Source organism: Penaeus vannamei, chromosome 34 (assembly GCF_042767895.1).
Source record: "Penaeus vannamei isolate JL-2024 chromosome 34, ASM4276789v1, whole genome shotgun sequence".
NCBI lineage: Eukaryota > Metazoa > Arthropoda > Malacostraca > Decapoda > Penaeidae > Penaeus > Penaeus vannamei.
In genome coordinates this window covers 3,465,476-3,477,975 of record NC_091582.1, presented here as the reverse complement: position 1 = coordinate 3,477,975, position 12,500 = coordinate 3,465,476, and the positions used below count along the sequence as shown (strand labels likewise).

The 12,500-nt window shown below is 47.5% G+C and overlaps 1 protein-coding gene across 1 annotated transcript in view; it reads left to right on the top strand.

Moving 5' to 3' along the window:
• Window positions 1-1,996: 1,996 nt before the first annotated feature.
• Window positions 1,997-12,500, top strand: part of LOC113818354 (discoidin domain-containing receptor 2) — a 214,494-nt gene continuing 203,990 nt past the window's right edge. The window contains exons 1-2 of the mRNA XM_070145478.1: window positions 1,997-2,019; window positions 2,939-3,167. Of these exons, the coding sequence (XP_070001579.1) occupies window positions 1,997-2,019; window positions 2,939-3,167 (252 nt within the window). The remainder of the gene's footprint in view (window positions 2,020-2,938; window positions 3,168-12,500) is intronic.

Sequence of the window (12,500 nt, the reverse complement as noted above, 5' to 3'; positions counted from 1 at the left end):
ACGCCCTGCGCAACAAACAGACAAACACAGTTACAATATATTAAAAAAAAATAAAAATATATATATATATATATATATATATATATATATATATATATATACATATATATATATATATATATATATATATATATATATATATATATATATATATATATATATATAGAGAGAGAGAGAGAGAGAGAGAGAGAGAGAGAGAGAGAGAGAGAGAGAGAGATACAGACAAATGCAATTACGATATACTAAAAGAGCAGACACAAATGCTCGATAACAAACATAGATACAAATATAGATACAGACAAACAATAACAACATACTAAAAAAAAAAAAAATACTTAACAAACACAGATACAAATATAGATACAAAAAACACAATTACAACATACTTAAAAACAGAAAACACAAATACTGAACAACAAACATAGATACTGTACAAATATAAAAACAAACAAGCAAAACCATAAATGCAGACTCAACCGCAAGCAAACAAGCACAAACAAACAAACTACACCCGTCCTGCAGCTCACATCAGAGAAGCAAAGGAAGGAGAAGGAAAACAACAAGGAAAACAACATAAGGAAAACAAAAAGGGAAAACAACAAAAATAAAACAACAAACACAAAACCACATACGGAAACGAACAGAAAAAAACAGCAACAGAAGTAAAACAACAGAAAAAATAACAGAAGTAAAACAACAGAAAAAATAACAACAGAAGTAAAACAACAGAAATGATAACAATAGAAAAAATAACAGAAGTAAAACAACATAAAAGATAACAACACCACTAAAATAACAAACATGATAAGAATAGAAAAAATAACAGAAGTAAAACAAGATAAAAAATAACAACAGAAGTAAAACAACAGACTTGATAACAATAGAAAAAATAACAGAAGTAAAACAAGATAAAAAAAATAACAACAGAAGTAAAACAACAGACATGATAACAATAGAAAAAATAACAGAAGTAAAACAAGATAAAAGATAACAACAGAAGTAAAACAACAGAAATGATAACAATAGAAAAAATAACAGAAGTAAAACAATAGAAAAAATAACAACAAAGGTAAAACAGCAGAAAATATAGCAACAGAAGTAAAACAACAGAAAAAATAACAACGAAAGTAAAACAACAGAAAAATAAAAACAAGAACTAAAACAACAGAAAAAATACCAGAAGTAAAACAACAGAAGCAAAACAACAGAACAAATAACAACGAAAGTAAAACAACAGAAAAACAGCAACAAAAGTAAAACACCAGAAAAACAACAACAACAAAAATAAAACAACAGAGAAAAAAACAACAACAACAGAAAGCCAAAAACCGTCGACGACAACCTCTCCTTGCGACGACTCCGCCAACATCGTTCGTCTGGCAACCAAGAGCAGTCACGTGGCGCCAAAAGCTCTCTCTTCTTATCGCCTCTCGCTTGTGCATATCTATCGGGAGGGGAAGAGGGCGATAGACAGAGAGAAAAGGGAGAGAGAGAGAGGCGTAGGGAGAGATTAAGATCATGTCAAGCCGGGGGAATGAGGGAGAGAGTGAGTGAGAGGAAGAGAGTGGAGAGAGAAGGAGATGGAGATAGGTAGAGTAATCGATATATATATAGATAGATAGATAGATAGAGAGAGAGAGAGAGTGAGTGAGAGAGAGGAAGGAAGGAGGAGGAGGAGGAGGAGAGAGAGAGAGAGAGAGAGAGAAGAAGGAAGAGAGAGAGAGAGAAAGAGAGAGAATGGGTAAGTGAGAGAGAAAGAGATAGAGAGATAAAGATAAAGAGAGAAAGAGAGAGTAAGAACGAGAACGAGGGAACCAGAGAAAGAAGTCGAGAGAAAGAGAACCAGCGACAGAGAGGGAGAAGAAACGAAAGCAAGGAAATGCATAATACCCCCCACCCCCCACCCCCCCATAGCAATCTCAGCTCCAATACGTAATGCAAACATGCTTTGATAATACTTCCCCTTTCTCTATGTATCAATAAATAATTCAACACAATGCTAGATAATAAACGAGCAGAGCATAGGCGTTCTCTCTCTCTCTTTCTCTGTCTATCAATCTGTCTGCCTGCCTGCCTGCCTCTCTTCCTCTCTCTCTCTCTCTCTCTCTCTCTCTCTCTCTCTCTCTCTCTCTCTCTCTCTCTCTCTCTCTCTCTCTCTCTCTCTCTCTCTCTCTCTCATTACCCCACCCTCTCCCTCTCTCATCCCCCCTCTCTCTCTCTCTCTTTCTCTCTCTCTCTCTCTCTCTCTCTCTCTCTCTCTCTCTCTCTCTCTCTCTCTCTCTCTCTCTCTCTCTCTCTGTCTCTCTTTCTCTCCCTCTCCCTCTCCCTCCTCCCCCTCCCTCCCTCCAAAACCCACCCCCTAACCCCGTGTCCTTCCTCCCGCAGTCTGAACGTGTCTCCCTCTCTCCTCTCTCCCTCTCTCCTCTCCCTCTCCCTCTCCCTCTCCCTCTCCCTCTCCTCTCCCTCTCCCTCTCCCTCCCCCCTCCCTCTCTCTCTCCCCCTCCCTCTCCCCCTCCCTCCCTCAGACCCACCCCCTAACCCCGTGTTCTTCCTCCCGCAGTCTGAACGTGTCTCCCTCTCCCTCTCCCTCTCCCTCTCCCCCTCCCTCCCTCAAGACCCACCCCCTAACCGCGTGTCCTTCCTCCCGCAGTCTGAACGTGTCTCTCTCCCTCTCCCTCTCCCTCTCTCTCTCCCTCTCTCTCCCTCCCTCCTCTCCCTCTCCTCTCCCTCTCCTCCTCCCTCTCCCTCTCCCCCTCCCTCCCTCCAAAACCCACCCCCTAACCCCGTGTTCTTCCTCCCGCAGACTGAACGTGTCTCTCTCCCTCTCTCTCCCTCTCCCTCTCCCTCCCTCCTTCTCCCTCTCCCTCCTCCCCCTCCCTCTCCCTCTCCCTCCCTCCAAAACCCACCCCCTAACCCCGTCTTCTTCTTCCTCCCGCAGACTGAACGTGGACCAGAACGGCGGTGCGTGGTGTCCCAAGGTACCCGTGGACACCAACTCAAGGGAGTACCTGCAGGTGGACTTGGGCTCCGTGCACGTGATCACGGCGACGGCGACCCAGGGGCGCTTCGCCAACATGAAGGGCATGGAGTACACGGAGGCTTACAGGCTGGAGTACAAGCGGCCCGGCCTCCCCGACTTCAGGACCTACATCAGCAACGGCAATGAGGTAAGGAGGGGCGGATGGGTGGGTAGAAAGGAGGGAGGGAGGGGGGTAGAAGGGGAGAGGGAGGGGGTAGATGGGGGGAGGGAGGGGGAGGTAGAAGGAGGGGAGGGAAGGGGTTGAAGAAGGAGGGATAGAGGGGGGTAGGGGGGGTAGAAGGGGTTGAGAGGAGGGAGGAGGTAGAAGGGGGAGGGAGAGGGGGTTGAAGGGGAGAGGGAGGGGGTAGAAGGAGGGAGAGGAGGTAGAAGGGGAGGGAGTGGGGTATAAGGAGGGAGTGGGGGTAGAAGGGTGGAGGGAGGGGGAGAGGGGGATAGAATGGGGGAGGGAGGGGGTAGAAGGAGGAGAGGGGGTAGAAAGGAGGGTAGAAGTGGGGTAGAAGGAGGGATGGAGGGGGTAGAAGGGGAGAGGGAGGGGGGTAGAAGGAGGGAGGGAGGGGGGTAGAAGGGGGGAGGGAAGGGGCTACTGTGTGGGAATTGTTGTCATCATTATGATTATCTTTATCATTGCTTTTGTTTAGATGCATTTACAGGTATAATTGAAATCTGAGATATAAGGAATACTTATAGTTCCCCCCAAAACACACATACATATACACAAATGCATACACACACTCACACACATCTTTAGACTAAAATATATCTACACGATTATGATTAAAATATCTTTTAATATATGGAACTTCTACTGTATTTCACATTTTGATAATCGTTGAGAAGCAGAATTACTCAGATGAATAAGCGAACTTTTCGCCAAAGTTATATCAATTTTTATTTATAAACAAGGAAGCAATATGCGTAATGAAATTAGAACAACGTATAATTTCAGTAAATAAATATGATGAGAGTAACTTGTGAAATTGTTAATAACAACAAATTGTTAATAACTAACAAATTAGGAAACAAGGAAAAGGTAAAAAGAAATATAGGGGGAGAAATAAAGGTAGGGAAAAAGGGGTTAAATCGCAAGACAAGAAAGTAAAAGTAAAAGACAACACAACAAGCCATCAAAACTCACAAGCAACAAAGACAAATAAAAGAAAATGACCACAAAAAAGAAAGAAGAAACAAAAAGACAAACAAACAAACGAAGATGAACGCAACCCTGCCTCCTTCCTCCCCCCCTCCTACCCCTCCCCCTCCCCCACCTATGATACATACATATGTATAGAGATAGATAGATGGAAAGACAGACATATAGATGAATAGATGAATAGACATATAGATAAGTAGATAGATAGATAGAGAGAGAGAGAGAGAAATACATATAATTTTAGATAAATACATGATTTGAGAGATAAATAATCAAATAGATAGATAAATAGAGAGAGAGAGAGAGAGAGAGGGAGAGGGATGGAGGAAGGGAGGAAAGGAGAAAGAGAGAGAGAGAGAGAGAGAGAGAGAGAGAGAGAGAGAGAGAGAGAGAGAGAGAGAGAGAGAGAGAGAGAGAGCGAAAGAGATCAAGAGAGAGAGAGAACAAGAGAGAGAGAGAACAAGAGAGAGAGAGATCAAGAGAGAGAGAGCGAGAGCGAAAGAGATAGATAGATAGATAAAGAGAGAGAGAGCGAAAGAGATAAAGAGAGAGAAAGGGGGCGAGAGCAAAAGAGAGAAAGAGATAGAGAGAGAGAGGGGGGAGGGGAACAAGGAAACCGTAAGCAGGTGAATGTAATCTTCAGAAGTGCCATAGAAGGTCGGAGGCTTGACGAGTCCCCGGTGGGTCTTTTGGGGTGTAAGGGGAGGGACCGGGAATTAAGGGGGAGGGAATAAGGGAGAGAAGGAAAGGGAATTATGGGGGAGGGAATAAGGGAGGGAAAAAAGGAAGGAGGCGAGGGAATAAGGGAAGAGAAGGAAAGGGAATTATGGGGAGGGAATAAGGGGAGAGAAGGAAAGGGAATTAAGGGGGGAGGGGATAAGAGAAGAGAAGGAAAGGGAATTATGGGGGAGGGGATATGGGGAGAGAAGGAAAGGGAATTATGGGGGAGGGAATATGGGGAGAGAAGGAAAGGGAATTATGGGGGAGGGAATAAGGGAAGAGAAGGAAAGGGAATTAAGGGGGAGGGAATATGGGGAGAGAAGGAAAGGGAATTAAGGGGGGGGGAATAAGGGGAGTGAAGGAAAGGGAATTATGGGGGAGGGAATAAGGGGAGAGAAGGAAAGGGAATTATGGGGGAGGGAATAGGGGAAGAGAAGGAAAGGGACTTAGGGGGGAGGGTATATGGGGAGAGAAGGAAAGGGAATTAGGGGGGAGGGAATATGGGGAGAGAAGGAAAGGGAACTAGGGGGGAGGGAAAAAGGGAAGAGAAGGAAAGGGAAGGAAGGGGGGGGGAATACGGGGAGAGAAGGAAAGGGAATTAAGGGGGAGGGAATAAGGGGAGTGAAGGAAAGGGAATTATGGGGGAGGGGAATAAGGGGAGAGAAGGAAAGGGAATTATGGGGGAGGGGAATAAGGGAAGAGAAGGAAAGGGAATTATGGGGGAGGGAATATGGGGAGAGAAGGAAAGGGAATTAAGGGAGGGAATATGGGGAGAAGGAAAGGAATTATGGGGGAGGGAATAAGGGAAGAGAAGGAAAGGGAATTATGGGGGAGGGAATAAGGGAAGAAAGGAAAGGGAATTATGGGGGAGGAATAAGGAAGAGAGAAGGAAAGGGAATTATGGGGAGGGAATATGGGGAAGAGGAAAGGGAATTATGGGGAGGGAATAAGGGAAGAGAAGGAAAGGGAATTATGGGGGAGGGAATAAGGGGAAATGGGGAGGGAAAAAGGAAGGAGGCGAGGGAATAAGGGAAGAGAAGGAAAGGGAATTAAGGGGGAGGGAATAAGGGAAGAGAAGGAAAGGGAATTAAGGGGGAGGGAATAAGGGAAGAGAAGGAAAGGGAATTATGGGGGAGGGAATAAGGGAAGAGAAGGAAAGGGAATTATGGGGGAGGGAATAAGGGAAGAGAAGGAAAGGGAATTATGGGGGAGGGAATAAGGGAAGAAAAGGAAAGGGAATTATGGGGGAGGGAATAAGGGAAGAGAAGAAAGGGAATTATGGGGGAGGAATAAGGGAAGAGAAGGAAAGGGAATTATGGGGAGGGAATAAGGGAAGAAAGGAAAGGGAATTATGGGGGAGGGAATAAGGAAGAGAAGGAAAGGGAATTAAGGGGAGGGAATATGGGGAGAGAAGAAGGGAATTATGGGGGAGGGAATATGGGGAGAGAAGGAAAGGGAATTATGGGGAGGGAATAAGGGAAGAAGAAGGAAAGGGAATTAAGGGGGAGGGAATATGGGGAGAGAAGGAAAGGGAATTATGGGGGAGGGAATATGGGGAGAGAAGGAAAGGGAATTATGGGGGAGGGAATATGGGGAGAGAAGGAAGGGAATTAGGGGGAGGGAATATGGGGAGAGAAGGAAAGGGAATTATGGGGAGGAATATGGGGAGAGAAGGAAAGGGAATTATGGGGGAGGGAATAAGGGAAGAGAAGGAAAAGGGAATTATGGGGGAGGGAATATGGGGAGAGAAGGAAGGGAATTATGGGGAGGGAATAAGGGAAGAGAAGGAAAGGGAATTAAGGAGGGAGGGAATATGGGGAGAGAAGGAAAGGGAATTAAGGGAGGGAATAAGGGGAGTGAAGGAAAGGGAATTAAGGGGGGAGGGAATAAGGGAAGAGAAGGAAAGAGAATTATGGGGGAGGGAATATGGGGAGAGAAGGAAAGGGAATTATGGGGGAGGGGAATATGGGGAGAGAAGGAAAGGGAATTATGGGGGAGGGAATAAGGGAAGAGAAGGAAAGGGAATTATGGGGGAGGAATATGGGGAGAGAAGGAAAGGGAATTATGGGGAGGGAATAAGGGAAGAGAAGGAAAGGGAATTAAGGGGAGGGAATATGGGGAGAGAAGGAAAGGGAATTAAGGGGAGGGAATAAGGGGAGTGAAGGAAAGGGAATTAAGGGGAGGGAATAAGGGAAGAGAAGGAAAGGGAATTATGGGGGAGGGAATAAGGGAAGAAAGGAAAGGGAATTATGGGGGAGGGGAATAAGGGAGAGAAGGAAAGGGAATTATGGGGGGAGGAATAAGGGAAGAGAAGGAAAGGGAATTATGGGGGGAGGGAATATGGGGAGAGAAGGAAAGGGAATTAAGGGGGAGGGAATAAGGGAAGAGAAGGAAAGGGAATTATGGGGAGGGAATAAGGGAAGAGAAGGAAAGGGAATTATGGGGGAGGGAATAAGGGAAGAAAAGGAAAGGGAATTATGGGGGAGGGAATAAGGGAAGAGAAGGAAAGGGAATTATGGGGGAGGGAATATGGGGAGAGAAGGAAAGGGAATTATGGGTGAGGGAATAAGGGGAAATGGGGAGGAAATAAGGGAGGAGGCGAGGGAATAAGGGAATAGAAGGAAAGGGAATTATTGGGGAGGGAATGAGAGGAAATGGGGAAGGAAAAAGGAAGGAGGCGAGGGAATAAGGGAAAAGAAGGAAAGGGAATTATGGGGGAGAAAATAAGAGGGAAATGGGGAGGAAATAAGGGAAGGAAAAAGGAAGGAGGTGAGGGAATATGGGAGAGAAGGAAAACGAATTAAAGGGGAGGGAAAAAAAGGAAAGAGGCGAGGGATAGACATATAGGATAGATAGACAGACAGGCAAACAGATAGACGAATAGACAAAAGATAAATAAAGTTAGATAGATAGATAGAGAGAAAGATATAGAGAAAGATATAGAGAAAGATATAGAGAGATAGAGAGAGAGAGAGAAAGAGAGAGAGAGAGAGAGAGAGAGAGAGAGAGAGAGAGAGAGAGAGAGAGAGAGAGAGAGAGAGAGAGAGAGCATGAAAAGAACAGTCCTTAGGCAAAGGATCAAGAACTTTGTTCGGGGAACGAAGAAAATTGGCTCCATTTAAGACTCGAGCAACCAGCGAAAAGTTGAATACACGACATACCAATAATGATACGAAAGCGAAGACGGAAGAGAAGAAGAAGAAAAAAAAACGAAGGAAAAAGAAAAGGATCTTTCCTTTTCTTTTTCTTTCGTAGATTCAACTTAGAAAATCAAAGAAAAAAAACCCGGAAATTATGAAAGGATAACAACAAAGTAAAAGGAAAAAACAGAAACAAAAAAAAACCAACCAACAAACAAAGAAATACAGAAATCAAACAAAGTCACAAGCAAAGAAGAGACCACCAAGAAAAGAAAAAAAAAAGAAAAAGGAAAAAGGATTTCTTCTTCCTTAGCAGAGAGAGAAGAAGAAGGTAAAGTCTCAAAGTTGGGCTTCTGTTTGTCCCTCAGGCGACCAGCATCGGCACTTGTAAATCTTAGAAGTCTTTGATGGAGTCCTTTTAAATCGAGTATAAGAACGGGGCGGGGGAAGGAGGAAGGAGGAATGAGAGGGGAGGAGGAGGGAGGAGGAGGTGGGAGGAGATGGGAGGAGGAGGGGGAGGAGGAGGAGGAGGGAGGAGGAGTTAAGAAGAGGAGGGAGGGGGAGGGAGGGAGGAGGAGGGATGGAGAGGGAGGGGGAGGAGGGAGGTGGGAGGAGGAGTGATGGGGAGTAGGGAGGAGGAGGAGGAGGAGGAGGAGGGATGGGGAGGGAGGGAGGAGGAGGAGGAGGATGGGGAGGGAGGAGTTAAGAAGAGGAGTGAGGGGGAGGGAGGAGGAGGGAGGAGTTAAGAAGTGGAGGGAGGGGGGGAGAGGAGGAGTAGGAGGGAGGAAGAAAAAAGAGGAGGGATGGGGAGGGAGGAGGAAGAGGCGGAGGAGGGATGGGAATAGAGGAGGAGGAGGGAGGAAGAAAAAAGAGGAGGGAGGGGGAGGGAGGAGGAGGAGGAGGAGGGGTGGGGAGGGAGGAGGAAAAAGGAGGAAAAAGAGGAGGGAGTGGGAGGGAGGAGGAGGAGGATGGTAAGGGAAAGAGGTGCAGGGTGAGAGGGGGAGGAGATGGCAAGGGAAGAGAGGGGCAGGGAGAAAGGGAAAAGGAGGGGGGTGACAAAGGGAAGAAGGGTAGGGTAGGAGTGGGATGAGCAATCAAGGAGGAAAGACGAGAAAAGAGGGAAGGGTGGACTCTCTCTCCAACTCCTCTCCCTCTCTCCCTCCTTCCCTCTATCTCTCTCTCTTTCTCTCCCTTATCTTTTCCTCCCTATCTCCCTCCCTCTCTTTCTCTCCCTCCCTCCCTCCCCTCTCTCCCTTCCCTCCCTCCCTCCTCTCTCTCTCTCCCTCCTTCCCTCCCTTTCCCTCCCTCCCTTCCCTCCCTCTCCCTCATTCCCCTCTCCCCTTCCCTCCCTCCCTCCCTCCCTCCCTCTCTTTCCCTCCCTCTCCCTCCCACCCTCCTTCCCTCCCTTCCTCCCTTCCCTCTCCCTTCCCTTTCCCTCCCTCCCTCCCTCCCTCCCTCCCTCTCCCTCCCTCTCCCTCGCCCCTTCCCTCACGGTCCCTCTCCCTCCCTCCCCTCCCTCCTTCCCTCACGGTCCCTCTTCCCCTCATGATTTCCCAAGCGGTGCGAAATAATGGCTTCCAGACGGGACAGTAATGAGAATTTTCCAGCCACGTGTGCTGTTATTTCCCTCCTCACGAATTCGGATTGATCCGCCCATGACAGAGGAGGAAGGAGGAGGAAGGAGGAAGGAGGAGGGAGGAGGGAGGAGGGTGGGGGAGGAGGGGAAAGGGTGGAGGGAGGAGGAGGAGGGGGGGAAGGAGGAGGGGGGAAGGGGGAGGTGGTGGAGGAGGGAGGGAGGAGGAGGGAGGAAGGGGGAAAGGGGGGAGGAAGGAGGAGGAAGGAGGGAGAGAGGTGGTGGTGGAGGAAGAAGGAAGGAGGAAGAGGAGGAGGGAGGGAGGAGGGAGGGAGGAGGAGGAAGGAGGGAGGAATGAGGAGGAGGGGAGGAAGGAGGGAGAGAGGGAGGAGGAAGGAGGGAGAGAGGTGGAGGAGGGTGAGGAGGAGGAGGAGGAGGAGGAGGGAGAAGGGGATAGGGGGAGGAAGGAGGAGGAAGGAGGGAGAGAGGTGGTGGTGGAAGAGGAAGTGAAGGAGGAGGAGGAGGAAGGAGGACTAGGAGGAAGAGGAGAAGAAATAAGAGAAAGGGAAGGGAGGGAAGGGGAAGGAGGACAAGAAAAGGAAAGGAAAGAGGAACTGGGAGGAGGAGGAATGAGGTGTGAAGGCGATAGAGGGAGGAGCAACAGGAGAGAGAGAGAGAGGAGGAGGGGAGGGGGTGGAGGGAGGAGAAGGACTTGCAGGAGGAGGAGGAGGAGGAGGAGTGAAGGAGGGGAGTGGGAAGGAGTAGGCACGAAGGAGGGCGAAAAAGGAGGCATGGGAGAAGGGGAGAGAGGAAGGGGTGAAGGGCATAGGAGGAGGCAAAAGGAACAGAAGGAGAAACAAAGGTGGAAAGAGAAGTAGAGAAAGAGGGAAATAAGAAACGGAAAGAAGAATGAGGTGGAAGAGTGTAAAAGGAAAATCGTGATGATGATAAAGAGGAGAAAGAAGACAATTAGAGAAAATTGAAATATGAGCGAAAGAAAAGCGGAGCAGGAAGAAGAAGAATAGGATAAGAACAATGAAAAAAATGGAAAGATATAACAAAAAACACAAAAAACAAAGAAGACCAAAGAGGCACAAAATAGAGAAATGGGAAAAAAGGAAAAAGAACTAAAGAGAGAGAACAGGAGGGAGGGGAGGGAGAAAAGGGAGAAAGCGGAGTGGAGGAGTAAAAGAAGTAGAAGGGGAGAGCGAGATGATAACTTCACGCCAACAAAGAAAGTCGTTATCACTCATTATTCCCGATTACCTCGCTCATTTCCCTTCGTTTTTGTGCTCCCTCCACCTGACTCATCTCCCGAAACACAAAAAAAGGAGGGAGGGAGAGAGGGGGGGAGGGAGGGAGGAGAGGAGGAGGAGGGAGGAGGGAGAGAGAGAGAGAGAGAGAGAGAGAGAGAGAGAGAGAGAGAGAGAGAGAGAGAGAGAGAGAGAGAGAGAGAGAGAGAGAGAGAGAGAGAGAGAGAGAGAGAGAGAGAGAGAGAGAGAGAGAGAGAGAGAGAGAGAGAGAGAGAGAGAGAGAGAGAGAGAGAGAGAGAGAGAGAGAGAGAGAGAGAGAAAGAGAGCGAGAAAAAGAGAAAGAGAGGGAAATAAATAAATAAATAAATAAACAATTGTTACCTCTCACTCTCGTCGTTTCTCCCCCCCTGTTTCGCCTTTTCCTCCTTTTTTTTATCTCTCCTTGTCGCGGGAGACCTTGCTCCGTCGGTTGGCCTCCCTCGGGACACCTCCGAGAAGGATCTGTGTTTTCTCCGAGATTCCTGTACTTTCCCGAGGCGGCGCGGCCCTCCGAGTCGCCTCCGAGTCAAGAAGAGTCATTTTGGGATTCGAAAAAGGCAGGAATTTCACGTTCCCTCGCTGACTCTGAGTCCGGCGGGGGGGTTGGGTTGGGGTGCGGGGGAAGGGAGGGAAGGGGGAGGGGAGGGGGGAGGGAGGTATAGTCCTTGGGGAATCAAGGGGGGACTTCGAGAAGGACTCACCCTCTTCACTGGCGGTTGAGTCCAGGCAAAAGCGGGACTCGGAGTGACTCATTCTCCCTTGAGTGAGTCAAAGGAGGGTGCTAGTCTCCCTTCGTGTCTGGAGAGTCGTGGGTATATTGTCTTTTGATGAGTTATGGCATTTGTTGTGAGTTGGAAAGGGAGAGAGGAAGAGAATGAGAGGGAGAAAGAGAGAGAGGAGAAGTATATGGAAAGAGTAAGAGAGAGAGGGGGAGAGGGAGGGAATAGAGAGAGAAGAGAGAGAGAGAGAGAGAGAGAGAGAGAGAGAGAGAGAGAGAGAGAGAGAGAGAGAGAGAGAGAGAGAGAGAGAGAGAGAGAGAGAGAGAGAGAGAGAGAGAGAGAGAGAGAGAGAGAGAGAGAGAATTAGAAAGACAGAGGGAAAGAGGCAGAGAGGGAGAGAATGAGAAAGACAGAGGGAAAGAGGCAGAGAGGGAGAGAAGGGGAGAGTAGGAGAGAAAAAAGGGAAAGAGGGAGGGCAGAAAAGCAAAAGACTGAGGTTGCGGCTGAAGAGAAAGAGTTGTGAATAGGGGAAGAGGCATTTGTGGAAAGAGAGAAGGAAGGGGTGAAAGATGATGCGAAGAAGGAGAAGAAGAAAGGGAGAAGAGAAAGAGTTCTGAATAGGGGAAGAAGTATTTGTGGAAAAGGAGAAGGAAGGGACGAAAGATGATGCGAAGAAGGAGAAGAAGAAAGGGAGAAGAGGAGGAGTTGGAGAAGGAAAATTGGAGTAAAGTAAGAAGTGGGGCGAGATGGAGCAGAAGGAAGGAAGAACGAATATAAAAAGGCTAAAAATAAATAAATAAATAAATAAATGAAAAAAAATAAAATAAAAATAAATAGATAAACAAGAGATAGAAAGGAAAAGAAGA